The 18,387-nt window shown below is 46.1% G+C and overlaps 1 protein-coding gene across 11 annotated transcripts in view; it reads right to left on the reverse strand.

The window, feature by feature from the left end:
* The window catches only part of CAMTA1 (calmodulin binding transcription activator 1), a 1,857,772-nt gene that overhangs the window by 1,337,490 nt on the left and 501,895 nt on the right, over positions 1-18,387 (reverse strand). For all 11 annotated transcript variants that reach the window (XR_011021914.1, XM_068238930.1, XM_068238931.1 and 8 more), the window contains one exon: positions 7,283-7,350. Coding sequence is in view for 5 of the 11 variants with exons in the window: in XM_068238930.1 (XP_068095031.1) it covers positions 7,283-7,350 (68 nt within the window). In the remaining 6 variants the exon portion in view is untranslated. The remainder of the gene's footprint in view (positions 1-7,282; positions 7,351-18,387) is intronic.

Below are 18,387 nucleotides of genomic sequence, written 5' to 3' on the forward strand. Positions count from 1 at the left end.
CGATACAGGGGTAATGCAACTACTACTGCAGGTGATACAGGGGTAATGCAACTACTACTGCAGGCGATACAGGGGTAATGCAACTGTTACTGCAGGCGATACAGGGGTAATGCAACTACTACTGCAGGTGATACAGGGGTAACGCAACTGCTACTGCAGGCGATACAGGGGTAATGCAACTACTACTGCAGGTGATACAGGGGTAATGCATCTGCTACTGCAGGCGATACAGGGGTAATGCAACTGCTACTGCAGGCGATACAGGGGTAATGCAACTACTACTGCAGGTGATACAGGGGTAACGCAACTGCTACTGCAGGCGATACAGGGGTAATGCAACTACTACTGCAGGCGATACAGAGGTAATGCAACTGCTACTGCAGGCGATACAGGGGTAATGCAACCACTACTGCAGGCAATACAGGGGTAATGCAACTGCTACTGCAGTGGATACAGGGGTAATGCAACTGCTACTGCAGGCGATACAGGGGTAATGCAACTGCTACTGCAGGCGATACAGGGGTAATGCAACTGCTACTGCAGGCGATACAGGGGTAATGCAACTGCTACTGCAGAGGATACAGGGGTAATGCAACTGCTACTGCAGAGGATACAGGGGTAATGCAACTACTACTGCAGGCGATACAGGGGTAATGCATCTACTACTGCAGGCAATACAGGGGGATGACGCAACTGCTACTGCAGGTGATACAGCGGAAACGCAACTGCTAATGCAGGCGATACGGGGTAATGCAACTGCTAATGCAGGCGATACAGGGTAACGCAACTGCTACTGAAGGCGATACAGGGGTAATGCAACTGCTAATGCAGGCGATACAGGGTAACGCAACTGCTACTGCAGGCGATACAGGGGGATGACGCAACTGCTACTGCAGGCGATACAGGGGTAATGCAACTACTATTGCAGGCGATACAGGGGGGTAATGCAAATACTACTGCAGGCGATACAGGGGGGTGACGCAACTGCTACTGCAGACGATACAGGGGTAATGCAACTGCTACTGCAGGCGATACAGGGGTAATGCAACTGCTACTGCAGGCGATACAGGGGTAATGCAACTGCTACTGCAGGCGATACAGGGGTAATGCAACTGCTACTGCAGGCGATACAGGGGTAATGCAACTGCTACTGCAGAGGATACAGGGGTAATGCAACTGCTACTGCAGGCGATACAGGGGTAATGCAACTGCTACTGCAGGCGATACAGGGGTAATGCAACTGCTACTGCAGGCGATACAGGGGTAATGCAACTGCTACTGCAGAGGATACAGGGGTAATGCAACTACTACTGCAGGCGATACAGGGGTAATGCAACTACTACTGCAGGTGATACAGGGGTAATGCAACTACTACTGCAGGCAATACAGGGGGATGACGCAACTGCTACTGCAGGTGATACAGCGGAAACGCAACTGCTAATGCAGGCGATACGGGGTAATGCAACTGCTAATGCAGGCGATACAGGGTAACGCAACTGCTACTGCAGGCGATACAGGGGTAATGCAACTGCTAATGCAGGCGATACAGGGTAACGCAACTGCTACTGCAGGCGATACAGGGGGATGACGCAACTGCTACTGCAGACGATACAGGGGATAATGCAACTGCTATTGCAGGCGATACAGGGGTAATGCAACTACTATTGCAGGCGATACAGGGGGGTAATGCAAATACTACTGCAGGCGATACAGGGAGGTGACGCAACTGCTACTGCAGACGATACAGGGGTAATGCAACTGCTACTGCAGGCGATACAGGGGTAATGCAACTGCTACTGCAGGCGATACAGGGGTAATGCAACTGCTACTGCAGGCAATACAGGGGTAATGCAACTGCTACTGCAGGCAATACAGGGGTAATGCAACTGCTACTGCAGGCGATACAGGGCTAATGCAACTGCTACTGCAGGCGATACAGGGGGGTGACGCAACTGCTACTGCAGGCAATACAGGGGGATGACGCAACTGCTACTGCAGGCAATACAGGGGTAATGCAACTGCTACTGCAGGCGATACAGGGATAATGCAACTGCAGGCGATATAGGGGTAATGCATCTGCTATTGCAGGCGATATGGGCACAACGCAACTCCTACTGCAGAGGATACAGGGGTAATGCAACTGTTACTGCAGGTGATACAGTGGTAATGCAACTGTTACTGCAGGCGATACAGGGGTAACACAACTGCTATGATGAGGCAACTGCTACTACAGGAGATACAGGGGGTAACATAGCTGCAACAGTAGGCGATACGGGGGGATGACGCATCTGCTACTGCAGGCGATAAAGGGGGTAACACATATGCAACTGCAGGCGATACAGGGGGATGATGCAACTGCTACTGCAGGCGATACAGGGGGATGACCCAACTGCTACTGCAGGCAGTACAGGGGGTAACACAACTGCTCCTGATACAAGGAACAATGCAACTGCTACTACAGATGATACAGGGGACTATGCAACTACAGCTGCAGGCGGTACAAGGGGTAACACAACTGCTAATGCAGGCAATTTGCAATGATCACACAGCACCCGACAATTTACTCCGCTTCATTTAATGTTCTCACATGACATGCTGAAGCTTAACACAATAGCACACTGGCTGGCTGTGAGTCTGTGACAAACAAACTGCTCACCCCCTATTCCTCCTCAGTCAGGACAGCAGTGCCACCTCCTCCCTTCTGCTGTGCAAGTCAAATGAAACACTGCTGCTCTCCTGCCTCCCCCTCCTCACTCACTGTCAGACTCCTCACACAGCACAACAAGCTGCTTTTCCCCAATGATGACCTCACTCGCTCTCCTCTCACTTCTCCTCCTACTCTGACCACATGCTGTTAGTGTAAACACACAGTACAAACATGCTGCCCCTGTAATCTCTGCGCCTGATGTGAATGTTTCTACTTGCTTCATGAGAGAACCGGCCCTGAATGGAGGGGACAACATACATTTCAATACTCTCACTAAACACATTTTTCGACATTTTCAAGCAATCTTTGCTAAATGAAATATTAGGGGATTCGGGAAGATCGTTGCACTGTGCAAAATAAGCAGAATGTTCCACGCTTTAATTGCATTATTTGCATAATAAGGTTTCGCACACGTCCTTATATGAGCGTGATTCAGCAGATACCGGCTAAACACACTCCAAATGGCACCATTTTACTGTCATTAAGCCGATAACAGATCAAATGGGATTCGCTCAGTATCAGATTGACCAAGACAATTGAAATGATAAGCTGATTTGCAGTCCTCTGTTGTTTGCATTGTTGTGCGTTGGATTATTCCACTCAGAATGGATTACTAAACTGTAGTAGGAATGGTAACAACAAATATTGTCATACTTACTTGGATTCATCAAAATTCATCTTGTTTTGTTTATAGGCAACTCTACAGACATTTTCAACTTATCAAGGACCCGAATGAACAACGGTTACTATTTCTATACAGGTAGCCCGCGGTCAATGAACAAGATAGGGACTGCAGGTTCATTTGAATTTTCCCCTCCCTCCACCATGTTGTATATCTCTGGTGCCCCCCCCCCCCCCCCCCCCAGCTTCTCTGGTGCCTAGTACTTCCCCCATCCTCCTCAATATAGCTTCCCTGGTGCCTAGTGCTTCCCCCACCCCAATATAGATTTCCTGGTGCCTAGTGCTTCCCCCCTTACCTCCACAATATAGCTTGCCTGGTGCCTAGTGCTCCCTCCTTTCCTCCCCAGTATGGCTTCCCTGGTGCCTAGTGCTTCCCCATCCCCAATATAGCTTCCCTGATGCCTAATGCTTTTCCCCTTTCATCCCTAATATGGCTTCCCTGGTGCCTAGTACTTCCCCCACACAATATAGATTTCCTGGTGCCTAGTGCTTCATTCCTTTCCTCTCCAACATGGCTTCCCTGGTGCCTAGTGCTTCTCAATCCCCAATATAACTTCCCTGGAGCCTGGTGCTTCCCTCTCGCCAATATGGTTTCCCTGGTGCCTATAGCTTCTCAATCACCAAAATAGCGTCCCTGGTGCCTAAAGCTTCCCCCACCCCAATATAGATTTCCTGGTGCCTAGTGCTTCTCCCCTTTCCTCCACAATATGGCTTTCCTGGTGCCTAGTGCTTCCCTCTCGCCAATATAGCTCCCCTGGTGCCCAGTGCTCTCCCCTACTTCCCCAATATAGCTTTCCTGGTGCCCAGTGCTCCCCCCTTCTTCCACAATATAGCTTTCCTGGTGCCTATTGCTTCTCAATCACCAATATAGCTTTCCTGGTGCCTACTGCTTCCCTCTTGCTAATATAGCTCCCCTGATGCCTAGTGCTCCCCCCTTCCTCCCCAATATAGCTTTTCTGGTGCCTAGTGCTTCTCAATCCCCAATATAGTTCCCTGGTGCCTAATGCTTCTCCCTTTTCCTCCCCAATATAGCTTTCTTGGTGCCTAGTGCTTCTCAATCCCCAATATAGCTTCCCTGTATTCCCTGTATGCTGAGAACTAAACAAGGCAAATTTTACCAGCAATCAGGATGTTTGGTGATTGATGGACAGAATACTTGTTTTATTGGCCAAATTCACTTAAAACGGCAGAACAGTTTGCTTTATGGTAGAAGGCATGGGGTTGATTCAGTCACAATGCAGCCAGCTGTCTTTCTCTATGCACGGATCATAGCTGGGTATGGCTTGCCAAATTTACTAAAACTTTTCTAAAACTATTTGATCTATAGGTTGCTTAAGAACCACTGAATTGTAACTAAGAACCTGCTCTGGTCTGTGCCCGGTTGAGTGTATTTGCTCAAAAACTGCAGCTCAGGAAGTTTTCTATGGTACTAAATTTGTTTAGAGAAAATCCTCGCAAGCATAAATATAATCTCCCCACTACCACCACCACCAAGACTTTTCCCCAGATCAGCATACAAGGCCACTATAGCCGTCAGCAGTGGGTAGGGGAAATTTGCCAAAAGGGATGGCATCAGGGGTGCAACTAGATGAATGCAGCCCCTGCAATCAGGGGCCTAGAGCTGTGGAGGACCTCAACTACTAAACTTCCCTACCTCCGATTCTCCAGATCAAGTGTCTTGTTTCGGTGTGAAGATCATGATGGCAACACTTGTTTTTTGACCCTTGTGAGATGGGGCCCCAAGCCGTGAAAGGCAACAAGGGAAGGCAAGGGAAGGGTGTGAACATTGGGGAAGGGGGGGGGCATCAATTTTTTGGGGGAGGGGGCATGAATTGTAGTTACACCCTTGGATGGCATAACCACCCCACCTCGCAAAGCACCATACCCACTGCTGTTGTGCATAGGAGCTCTTCAGACCTAATCTAATCAAGTAGGATTCCCAGTTATAAAGGGTTTATGGTGCCAACATCTGAGCAGTCTTCTGTCTTGCCTAAAGAGCATCTAGAGGAGGTCAGTACTCGAGCTCCTCTGCTCAGCTTGCTTCCTCCCACCAGTCTGGTCTCTGTTTATAGACTTGGATGGGGCTAGCATTGATGATGGAGATTTGTTTCATCAGGCCACCACAAGTCTTGGGTGAGTCTATACAAAGAGATGGTGCTGGTTGCAGGATGGACCTCCTATAGTCTTGATCTGACCAGAGGCAAAGCTACCTACGGTAAGCACAGAGGTATTATGCTGGATTCATGCTGGGTCCACATACCTCTGTGCATTGTCCAGTTCTCTCCTCGTTCCCATTGGTCCCCTCTTTCAAACATTTGACTTAAGGCTACAGTCAAATTTTCGAAAAAGGGTTGCAAGTTTCCTCTTTTTAACCACTTTCGGAAGGCAGAAGTTGAAATCTACACCCCGTTTGTGTCTGCCTAAGCCAGCCAGGGCGTAAATTTTATCTTCCGCATTCCGCATGGACCCACCACTACCGCGGATTGCGCCACTCTCCAGTCACTGAAGCTCACTCGTCCTGCTGTTAGTATGACAGCATTGCTCCATGAGGCGGTCAGAAGCCATTTCTTTTTACCAGCGGTCTCTGGTCCTTAAAGAGACTCCGTAACAAAAATTGCATCCTGTTTTTTATCATCCTACAAGTTCAAAAAGCTATTCTAATGTGTTCTGGCTTACTGCAGCACTTTATACTATCACTGTCTCTGTAATAAATCAATGTATCCTTCCCCTGTCAGACTTGTCGGCCTGTGTCTGGAAGGCTGCCAAGTTCTTCAGTGTTGTGGTTCTGCTATGAACTCCCCCTTCCAGGCCCCTCTATGCACACTGCCTGTGTGTTATTTAGGATTAGAGTAGCTTCTCTCTTCTCTCTTATCTTTTACAAGCTGGATAAATCGTCCTCTGAGCTGGCTGGGCTTTCACATACTGAAGAATTACAGACAAGGGCAAAGCTGTTTGCAGGAAGAAACAAGCAGCCTGAAACTTCAGTGCATGAGAACAGGGGGAAAGAAACACACAAATGATCTCTTGAGATTCATAAGGAAGGCTGTATACAGCCTGCTTGTGTATGGATGTATTTTCTATGTGTGGACATACTGTACATCAACCTACTTCCTGTTTTGGTGGCCATTTTGTTTGTTTATAAACAAACTTTTTAAAACTGTTTTTAACCACTTTTAATGCGGCGAGGAGCGGCGAAATTGTGACAGAGGGTAATAGGAGATGTCCCCTAACGCACTGGTATGTTTACTTTTGTGCGATTTTAACAATACAGATTCTCTTTAAGGGATACTGACATGGTTAAGGGGAGGGAATGAGATAGGGAAGAGGAGGGAATGTGAGGGTGATAGGAGGGAACATTGCAGCAAGCCCGCCTCTTCCTGTCTGAAAATTTGATTTTAGCCAAAAGTCAAAATGTTCAAGAAGGAATTACGAAGACCAGGACAAACAAGGAGAGTAACAGAGAGAGAGGTGCAGAATGGGGATCCAGCATGAACCTAACTCTGTGCTTATCTTGGTAACTTTGCTTTGGGGGTCAAGTGTGCTTTAAGGAAGATATGAAATTTTAAGCAACACGGAGAGAAGAAACAAAAGCACGGGGTCCAGATTCCAGTCAAAATGGTGGATCAAGATGGGGTTTGGAGAAGAATCTAGCATGGAGATAGATGGTTGAATGACTTTCCCCCCCCCCCCCTTCAGTAGACACTTTATCCTCCTCCTCTTCTGCTCTTTTCTTAGTTACAAGTCAGCATTCACATTTCAGGAGAAAACATGAAAAGTTTAACTCATTTATTGCATGCCACCTGCAATCAGGTCCTTCTACCGCCAGACGACGAATCTTCGGCAAAGGGATCAATGGTAATTACAGCAGATACAATTTAAAAGCAGCGTTCCTACCTTGTTTTGGGGGAGGTTGTCAGCCATTCTTCATGTTTTTCAAATGTTATCAAGTAAGCTGCAATTTCCTAAGGAAAGAGAAGAAAAAGAAGGAGAATTAAGATGAAGAAGGTCAAAGCCAAAAGCGATGACTGTAAATTACGCTGCAGAATAACAGCAAAATAAAATATCTATCTATCTATCTATCTATCTATCTATCTATTCCTATCTAATATCTATTTATCTATGGGCCTGATGGAAGAACTGCCGGTTATATTGCCTTGCACAGGCAGAGCATGGCGATATTACCGTACCAACAGTACGTTGCTATGGTAACACAGGTTATGTTACTTACTCAATGAATTAGTACTGGTAATATCACCATGCACTGCCTGCCTTCAGGATCTGTTGAAGTGTAGTTGTAATATTGGCCACTAGGAGTTACTCTATGTTAGCAGTGGGAGGAGGTGGACTGGATCAGATGATCTGCTTTGTGCTGGGGAAGGAACTCCCACTCTACTGGTTTGCCCCAGCGTGTGTGCCTCTCCTCCTGGCCCCTGTAGCCCAGTGAAGCGGCCCTGTTTGCCCCAGTGCGTGTGCTTCTCCACCTGGCCCCCGTAGCCTGGTGAAGCAGCCCTGTTTGCCCCAGCGTATGTGCTTCTCCTCCTGGCTTCTGTAGCCCGGTGAAGCAGCCCTGTGTGCCCCAGTGTGTGCTTCTCCTCCTGGCCCCTGTATCCTGGTGAAGCAGCCCTGTTTGCACCAGCGTGTGCGCCTCTCCTCCTGGCCCCTGTAGCCCAGGGAAGCAGCCCTGTTTACCCCAGCGTGTGCGCCTCCTCCTGGCCCCTGTAGCCCGGTGACGCAGCCCTGTTTACCCCAGCGTGTGTGCCTCTCCTCCTGGCTCCTGTAGCCCGGAGAAGCAGCCCGGTTTGCCCCAGCGTGTGTGCCTCTCCTCCTGGCCCCTGTAGTCCGGTGAAGCGGCCTTGTTTGCCGCAGCGTGTGCGCCTCTCCTCCTGGCCCCTGTAGCCCAGTGAAGCAGCCCTGTTTGCCCCAGCGTGTGCGCTTCTCCTCCTGGCCCCTGTAGCCCGGTGAAGCATCCCTGTTTGCCCCAGTGTGTGTGCTTCTCCTCCTGGCCCCTGTAGCCCGGTGAAGCATCCCTGTTTGCGTGTGTGCCTCTCCGCCTGGCCCCTGTAGCCCGGTGAAGCAGCCCTGTTTGCCCCAGCGGGTGCGCGTTCCTCTCACAAATAACCTTGAATGAGAGCAGGCCTAGGTAGGCAGAGAACGTGGCACGGCTCTCCCCAGCCAGACAGGGGCTGGGCACAGCTTGCCGCGGCTCATTGATTCGGATTATGCTGACTTAGACCTTCTGCCTCCCATTTGGAAGCCTTTCTGGGTGTTTGTCAGTGATATATATTTTGACAATCTAGTGAGCCTTAATGTTTTTCTTATGTGCTCTGTGCCATTCAAGTGCATGGTCAATGATCCGGGAACGTGCTTAAAGGCACAGCCAAGTTTACCTAAAAAAAAATGCTGAAGAATGAGAATGTTGTGGGCTAATTATAAAATAATTAATTTAAAGAGAGAGAGAGTGAGAGAGAGAGAGAGAGCGGGGGAGGGAGTGACTCCAAACAACAAGACGAGAGAGCGAAACGAGGAATCTGAGATTTAAAGGCACATTTTGATATACTGTACTTTTAAGGAAACATTATTTAATTTAACGAATATGCGAATATGCCTAAAACGATTTATAAGCGGTATTGCAATTTTTTAATAGGAAGGTAAATAAATAAATAAAGCGAATAGCTGCAACACCAATTCTACTCATCCTTAAGGTGACCATACAGTTTTTTTTTTTTTTTAATTTCTTTTCAATTCAAGAATCAACAATCATGATTGTAACATTTTTCCCCAATTATGAAAAAAAAAAAAAATGCTTGCGTCATAAAAAAATGGACAATCTACCCTACACCATTGATCACAAAAATCCACCACTCCCAATCAACTTAGATAAACAGGAAGTTCGATCAGATTTCTCAAACGGATAAAAAAAAGAAAACATTCAATTTTTCTGAACGGCCGACCGTGTTTATCAAATTAAACTGGATTATTTTATTGTATTGTGTGTGGACACCTTTTTTTAAACTGAGACAGTGGCGCTTGAGGCCCCCATGCAAGTTTTGCATGGGACCCCAAACACTCTATTGATATGGAGACCCAAAACCTACCAAGGAGAGCTGCAGTGTCAGAGAGGTGCATTTAGAGCAGGGGTATCAAATTCAAATACAATGTGGGCCGAAATTGTACATTGGGACCAAGTTGCGGGCCAACCTCAATGCCTACTGCCCAGTGTCCACCTTCTTCCCTTATAAAGTTCCCAGGGGTCTAATGGCCGCCCTTTAGCTCCTGGTATTTAGTGGTACCCTCCCTCCCCTATACAGTTCCCTGGTGTCTAGAGGCCCCTACCCTCCCCTACACTGTTCCATAGTGTTTAAGTTATTTCTCCCATCTCCCCATATGTTACATAGTTACATAGTTACATAGTTACTTTGGTTGAAAAAAGACATACGTCCATCGAGTTCAACCAGTACAAAGTACAACTCCAGCCTGCTCCCTCACATATCCCTGTTGATCCAGAGGAAGGCGAAAAAACCCTTACAAGGTAAAAATTCCTTCCCGACTCCAGATGGCAATCAGATAAAATCCCTGGATCAACATCATTGGCATTACCTAGTAATTGTAGCCATGGATGTCATTCAACGCAAGGAAAGCATCTAAGCCCCCTTTAAATGCAGGTATAGAGTTTGCCATAACGACTTCCTGTGGCAATGCATTCCACATCTTAATCACTCTTACTGTAAAGAACCCTTTCCTAAATAAATGGCTAAAACGTTTTTCCTCCATGCGCAGATCATGTCCTCTAGTCCTTTGAGAAGGCCTATGGACAAAAAGCTCATCCGCCAAGCTATTATATTGCCCTCTGATGTATTTATACATGTTAATTAGATCTCCTCTAAGGCGTCTTTTCTCTAGACTAAATAAACCCAGTTTATCTAACCTTTCTTGGTAAGTGAGACCTTCCATCCCACGTATCAATTTTGTTGCTCGTCTCTGCACCTGCTCTAAAACTGCAATATCTTTTTTGTAATGTGGTGCCCAGAACTGAATTCCATATTCCAGATGTGGCCTTACTAGAGAGTTAAACAGGGGCAATATTATGCTAGCATCTCGAGTTTTTATTTCCCTTTTAATGCATCCCAAAATTTTGTTAGCTTTAGCTGCAGCGGCTTGGCATTGAGTACGATTATTTAACTTGTTGTCGATGAGTACTCCTAAGTCCTTCTCCAAGTTTGATGTCCCCAACTGTATCCCATTTATTTTGTATGATGTTAGACCATTGGTACGACCAAAATGCATGACTTTACATTTGTCAACATTGAATTTCATCTGCCATGTATGTGCCCATATAGCCATCCTATCCAGATCCTGTTGCAATATAACACTATCTTCCTTAGAGTTGATGATTCTGCACAATTTTGTATCATCTGCAAAAATAGCAACATTGCTCACTACTGTATCCACTAGGTCATTAATAAATAAATTAATTAATAATAAATAAATTAAATGTTGTCCATAGTGTTAGGGCTTCACCTCCAATATAGCTTCGCTGGTGGTCTACAGTGGGCCAAACATAATGCAAAGTGGGGAAACCCCTTGAGGGCCAAATTTGAGGGCTCCGAGGGACAGATTTGGCCCGCGGGCCAGAGTCTGACGTATGATTTACAGTAAGGAGACAGTTTGTTAGGGATTACAACTATGCAATGCACATATAGAGGTGTTCATTACCAGCACAGCACCAATGAAAAGATAATAAGATGGATGAAGGAGGGCCCTAGTGGGCTCCTCTGGTGCAGGGGCCCCGGTGCGGTCGCAACTTCTGCATCCCTTAAGACTACTCCACTGCATAGAGAGGAGGCGCTGCGGGCCTGCGCCAGGCTGAAGATCACAGTGCTCCGTGGCGATTAACAGCATTTCTACAGCTCCGCCCACGACTGCATGTTGGGGAGCTGCTTTATACTGGCTGCTTAAAGGGGAGGGGCATTTGGCTACCTATACTGGGAGGAGCCTGCCTAATACTAAGGGCACATCTGGCTATTCTACTTGGGGAAGGGGCTGCCTAATACTGGGGGCACATCTGGCAATTTAAACTTGGGAGGGTTCTATTTAATATGGGTGGCACATCTGGCTTCCTATAGTGGGAGAGAAACCTTCCAAACACTGGGGGCACATCTGGCTGTCTAACTTAGGGCTGCCTAATATCGGATAAACCACTGGCTATCTAAACTGGGGAGTGAGCTACTTAATAGAGGGGGAACATCTGGCTACCTATACTTGGGGGGAGCCTTCCTAATACTGGGAGCACATCTGGCTAACTAAACTGGGAGGGGACCCTTCCTAATACTGGGGGCACATCTGGCTAACTAAACTGGGAGGGGACCCTTCATAATACTGGCTAACTATCTTGGGAAGGAGGGCTGCCTAATACTGAGGGAACATTTGGCTATCTAAACTGGGGAGGGGGCTACTTAATATGGGGAGCACACCTGGCTACCTATACTGGCGGAGGGGGAAGCTGCCTAATACTGGGGAGACATCTTGGTACCTATATTGGAGGCAACCTACACTGGGGCGCACAAAATTGTAGGGGGGGAGGGAGAGACACGTACTTTATAATTTCCACCTCTAGTGATAGAGAACCTTGTCCTGGTAGGGATAAAATATTTTAGTATGTTAGGCTAGGCCACAATTTCTCTTCAAGCAAAGAATGTACCCCTGTCTGAGCATAGTATAGAAAGCTAAACTCCCCCAGATGCCATCTTGTTGTACAATATAATCATGACTTAAGCTCAGCACATTCATAGCGTAACAGTCTCCTCGTAGATACGTTCTGTTTTGGTTTATTCTTAGCACAAGACACCCGTGAATGTGACATTATCTTCCCATAAAACCAGCCCTCCGACAGCCGAGGATCTTACAAGGCAGTTACGCAAATCCATAGAAACAGAAGAAACTTAACTCCCCCAGCAGGAGACGGCTATCCATACGAAACGACACCGGTAACTTCACACACTTACTTTGTTCTGCTGTGCGCAAAGCAAAGTCATCAAGCTTGGAGGAGAGAGAGGGAACGCGCGAGAACGCCTGGACACCTGAAGGTAAATTAAATATTTATAAACACAACAACATCTTTGCAGATGGAATTACTGATTTATTAATAATTTCCATAAAAAGCCAGTGGGTGACATCTACATAAGTCATATCTTCTGCTTTCAGGCAGGATTCAGCCCATTAATTCCAGATCTGGATTGGCTGCGTCTGATTCGCTAACAGTAAATTGGCAGAGCCTGACGTTTAAATTAAAGGGGATGGAGCAATGGAATGTGACAGAAATGGATTTACACCTCAGGAGGATGCGGTGTGAAGGTTCCGGAATGGTCACGGCTTGGCGAGCACCAAATCTGGGCTGCAGGACCGCTTGCGTGGGTGTGAGGGAGAGCCGCAGAGAGAGATCTGGCCAACCACTGCTGTCTGTCTTGTACTTGACTGATATACACACAGCCAATTTTGATTGGCCAATTGTACCACTCCCATGTGGTAAGAAAATTTACCCATGGCCTCAATTCTGGTAGGGTTATCAAACAAATTACCTCATGTGAGGTAATTAACCCCATGAGGTAATGACATTTAGCAATTCTGGTACATTTTAGTCATGTTTTACCTCATAAGGTAATTCATGAGGTAATTTGCATTAATTTTACCGAAAATAGCAATTCTCATGGAAATTAGGGGGCATGTTAGCACATTATTTGCCGATCAGTTTAAAGAGACTCTGTAACAAAATTTTGAGCCTTATTTCTTCTATCTTATAAGTTCCTATGCCTGTTCTAATGTGGTCTGTCTTACCGCAACCTTTTCTAGTAGCACTGTCTCTGTAATAAATCTTATCTTCTTTCCTCTGTCGGGCTCAGGCTGGAATGTGTGGAATGTGCAGCACAGCTTGTCATTGGCAGAAGCTTTACACACCCTCTCCAAGCTCTGCATGAGTCACACAGTAAGCTGTTCTCAGCCTATCATACTCTGGTTAGAAGCCATGCCTCTTGTTTGTAAACACGACCTAAAACTGTTAATTATAAGGCAGGATTGCAGCAGGGAGTGGCAGAAACAGCACAGAGGGGCACAGGGGAACATAAGACATAAGGAATAGAATATTATGCTTTTTATTGTAAGAATTTTAGAGTACAGATTCTCTTTAAGACCTGCCTGTACCTGGATGTAAAGTCAATTTGTATGCATTTTGCCGTTTTTAGTGGAGTTTCTATTGCCATTTTAGTGTTGTTCCTATTCAGGCTGTGTAATAGAAAAGAATAGTAGAAATAAAAATCCAAATATTTACTGGATTTTTTTTAATAAGGGATGCCTATAAATAGACTTTTCATAGGTTGCTACGTAATCAAATACACCCCCCCCCCCCCCCTCAAAATAATCTTCCAAAGACTATCCTTGTAGAAGACAATTAAAGACTACTATTATTTATTTACTGCATGCTTGCCAGTCACTTTATGCATTTACCTCATGTTTTACCTCATGTTTTACCTCATGTTTGGAAATGGAGATAAATCTTTCAGAATTGCTAAAAAATTAGGTATTTTACCTACAAAAAATATTTACCTTACATAGCTATCAGAATTGAGGCCATTCTGTTCATAGTATGCAAAATCTCTTTACCCGCATACTACATGGAATTGGTTAAAATTGGCCAGTCGATGGCGAATCAAAATTGGATGTGTGTATGCACCTTGGCCACACATGATACCATTTTTTTATATTTCTTTTCAATTTGAGAGTTACAATCCATTTTTCTGATTGACTGTAATATTGGAAAAATCTGCGCAATGTATCCCACATATGCATTGGATCTGTAAATTACAAAATGGACAATCTGCCCTACACCATTCAATTTTCTTAAAAATTACTCCAGATCAACGAAGAATTCCATAAAAATCAGATTTCTCATTTGAATTTCAAAACAAAAAAAACAACTTTTGACTTTCCAGTACAACCGATCATTTTTATTGAATTGCTGTAAAATTAAATATTGTTATTGCATTGTGTGTGGCCGCCTTTATTCTAAGCTGCATTACATTTGCATGCCAGCTCCAATAGCTAGCATCTCTATGTAAAAGACAACCGACCTGAGAGGAGTATAGAGATGGACATATGTATTTCCTTTTAAATAATGCAGATTGCCTGGCTGATTCTATGCCTCTAATACTTTTAGTCATAGACCCTGAACAAGCATTCAGCAGTTCAAATGTTTCTGACTGAAGTGTGACTGGATTAGCTGCCTGCATTATTCAGGGGTGTGATTCAGACACTACTGATGCCAAATAGATCAGCAGGACAGACAGGAAACTGGTATTGTTTAGCAGGAAATACATATGGCAGCCTGCATATCCCTCTCACTTCAGACACTCCCCCATTGTCCTATCTGGTGAGGGTCACAAGTCCAGCACCACAGCCGCTGCTGGTGCTATATACATCCAAAATAATAATATGGCAGGAGACACACTTGTTTATGCCCCCCTCCCCCCATGCACCGCCTGCACACGCCATGAATGTCATTGCGATCGTATTCCGTTTCTTCCGTTTTTCTCCACGTTAAAAAAATGTATTCCATTCTGCGTCTTCCCGCATAGCGTGAACATTTTGAATTCTATAGTATTTTGCTGAAAACACAAAATGTCAAAATGAAAACAATAGATGGAGTGCAGTGGCATAGCTAAGGAGCTGTGGGCCCCGATGCAAGTTTTACATGGGACCCCACACTATATACATAATAACTGATACGGCACACCAAAACCTGCCAATGGCAACTACAGTGTCAGAGGTGCAAGAAGGGGATGGGCAGAGCTGGGGCAAGGTCCTCCAGCACCCAAGGCACCAAAGTTGTGCCCCTCCATTCCTCCCACCCCAGCTGTCACACACTGATTGCTATTAGCCTAAGAGGCGCCCCAGGGCCCCCGACACCTTAATCTCTAGTGATCTGGCTTGCAGTCACTGCCATGTATCCCCTTTTCTTATTTCTCTCTGCTTAAAACACAATACGGGAATGATAGCTGAGTGAGTTGCGCAACCCTCCTACACTGCGCCCTGAGGCTGGAGCCTCTCTCGCCTCTGCCCAGCCATGGGGATGGCGAACAGCTTGTTAATGAATATTATCAATCAAAGCACTTATAGAAGTGATAAGGGGCATCGCTAGGATCCTAAGAGATCCGGGGTACTTTTAGGCACGCCAGCCATAAAATGGGTGTGGCCATGCACCAGAAAGTAGGTGTGGTCATGGGTTTAGCTAAATTCACATGAACCTAACAGTGGTCTAAGTAGGCCTGCTCAGCAAAATGTTGGATGAAGCCCCCTCTTCATTAATAAAAAAAAAAACAGTTATCTGACAGTCCCCCATAGTATGCCCTGACCTTCCAGTGGCCCCACAACTCCCAGCATGCCCCCATAGAAGAACTACAGCTCCCTACAAGCTCCATAAAGGCATCACAGTGCCCAGTATGCCCACATAGAGGCACCGCAGCACCCAGCATAACCCTGATTGATGCACCACAGCTCCCAGCATGCCCACCATTGAGGCACCACAGCTGACTCTGCCTGTGAGACATCCAGGGCATCCCAGAATAGATCCGGGGCACGTGCCACTGATCTTTAAGGTTAGCGACGCCCCTGGAAGTGATTATTACCGGCACAGGAGCAATAAAGAGCTAATACTGTGGTTGCGGCAGGCCCTCTGGCCCAAGGGCCCCCGGTGTGGTCGCCACCTCTGCACCCCCTATTGCTACACCGCTGATCAAGCGTGCAAAACACAATCGCAGAGCGAAACAAAGGCAGTATTGCAGAGACAAGTGTGAGTGTGCACACAGCCTAATAATAAAATTACTAAATTCCGAGGCAAGCGGATTAAACGAAGAACGTTGTCAAGTCAGCCATTCTTGTTGCCCCCTTTTTCACCCTGTTGGCTGGGGCAATACTCCGAATAACAATACCCACACATACTCGAAAAAATCACAGCTGGAATTATCAAGGTGAAACAACCAAAAACGAGTTCAAAGTGAATAACTAAATCACGATCCCAGCTGAAGACAAGCTGTAAATTGCAAAGACTCACAATATCATTTGCAGTTATTCCCCAGCAATTACATTAACATACTTATGTGTTGTAGGCTACATTAGACGGAAAATGGTGATTTTGCTTCATTGATAATCTGGCTAATAGTCATTTCCAAATGAAGTTTGGCAGGTCCGGGATCGTTAAAAACCTGAACCGGTTTCCTACGCTCTGATAAAAGTTTGGGATAATAGCTTTTTGGACAACAGAAGACTAAGGGAAAAAAATTAACTTCTGACAAAGTGGAAGATTTTAACTTAACAGATTTAGAAAGTGCAAGTTTGCATTTAGTGCAAATAGCAGAATTATACGGAATGATTGCTTTTATTACTAAAAACGATTAGGATTCCAACTTTTCGCGTAGTTTTTTGTGAAGGACGCGATGTTGGAAGGAGCCCATGAATGTCAAAAGCTGAATACTAGACTATTGTGTTCCTCCATCAAATCTGCCCAGAGCACATCGGTGCTTCACAAAGATCTGCAGCACGGAAGAACCCTTTTTCACAAGATCAGGGCCGCCATCAGAGTAGTACAACCAGTACTGTCCAATGGGGCCCGCGCAGAATCTGGGCCTGAACAGAGGCATCTCAACACAGGCCTCAGCAGCATTAGCATCAATACTCCCTCCACTTTTTAGGCCCCTCCCCGCTCCCCCAAAACTTTCCGCTCTTCATCTTTTCCACAGCAGATCAGCGCAGCGTGTGTGAGATCTCTCCTGATTCCAGCGTGGGAGTGCTCTCTTCTCTGCGCTCTACCACAAGAGCTTAAGGAGGCTGCAACTACTCACCTTGCATTCAATCTAGAAGTTCTGCCTCCATAGTAGGTGTTTTGTTGACCACAGTTGTGGGTGGAGAAAGTCATGGTAGCCTTATGACACCAAGCAGATGGACTGCCAGGTCGTGGAGTCAACATGGGCCATGTAAACATTCAAGAGCATTCAAGTTTCACCCAAGATTTGTAGTAAGGTTCCTGCCTTGTTACACTGGTATTAGCTAGGAATGTCAAGTATGCATCACTTAGAATCAACCTAGACCTTGGCCACCACCTTTTGTGGCTTTGTGTGACTCCATACACGAAAAAGAGGTACAAAGCAGTATCGTAAAGTTTTGATTTTTACCAGGAAGTTATTATGGTATATTGATGAAATGTTGTCAGTGTCATCATTGGTCCCTCATTGCATGATGGTGAGAAAATCAGTAGCCTTTATTTTTTTTTACAGATTGTGCCAGAAGGGACTAAAGTGTGAGATCAGAGCTGGGACAAGGTCCTCCAGCACCCAAGGCTGAGACACCAAAGAGCGCCCTTCCATCCCTCCCACCCCATCCCTCCCACACTGATTACTATTAGACTAAGAGGCACCCCAGGGCCCCCAACACCTTAATCTCTAGTTATCTGGCTTGTAGTCACGTCCATGTATCTCCTTTTCTTATTTCTCTCTGCTTCAAACACAATAGGGGAATGAAAGCAGAGTGAGTTGTGCGCCCCCTTCTACACTGCGCCCTGAGGCTGGAGCCTCTGTTGCCTCTGCCTTGGCCCTGTGTGAGATGGAAAAGAAAAGTGTGAGATGGAAAAGATTGAGGCATGCAGCGTGATAAAATTGGAGGGTAATAGTGCCCTGGAAATTCATAATGCGATTATGGCAGTTTATGGAAACAATTGCCCATCGTATGACACTATTGTGAGGTGGAAAAGGAGTTTCCACAGTGGTCACATGTCCCTCACAGACGAGCCAAGACCTGGAAGACCATCATAGATGGACAATGTGGCCACAGTGAAGATAGTGGAGTGTTTAATCCTGGAAGACAGAAGAGCAAACATCCAAATGACACTGGCCTCAGTTACGGCAGCTGCTGACCAGGGTCGGATTTGTACTTTTTACCGCCCAAGACCACTATCATCA

This window comes from Hyperolius riggenbachi, chromosome 6 (assembly GCF_040937935.1).
Source record: "Hyperolius riggenbachi isolate aHypRig1 chromosome 6, aHypRig1.pri, whole genome shotgun sequence".
Taxonomy (NCBI): Eukaryota; Metazoa; Chordata; class Amphibia; order Anura; family Hyperoliidae; genus Hyperolius; species Hyperolius riggenbachi.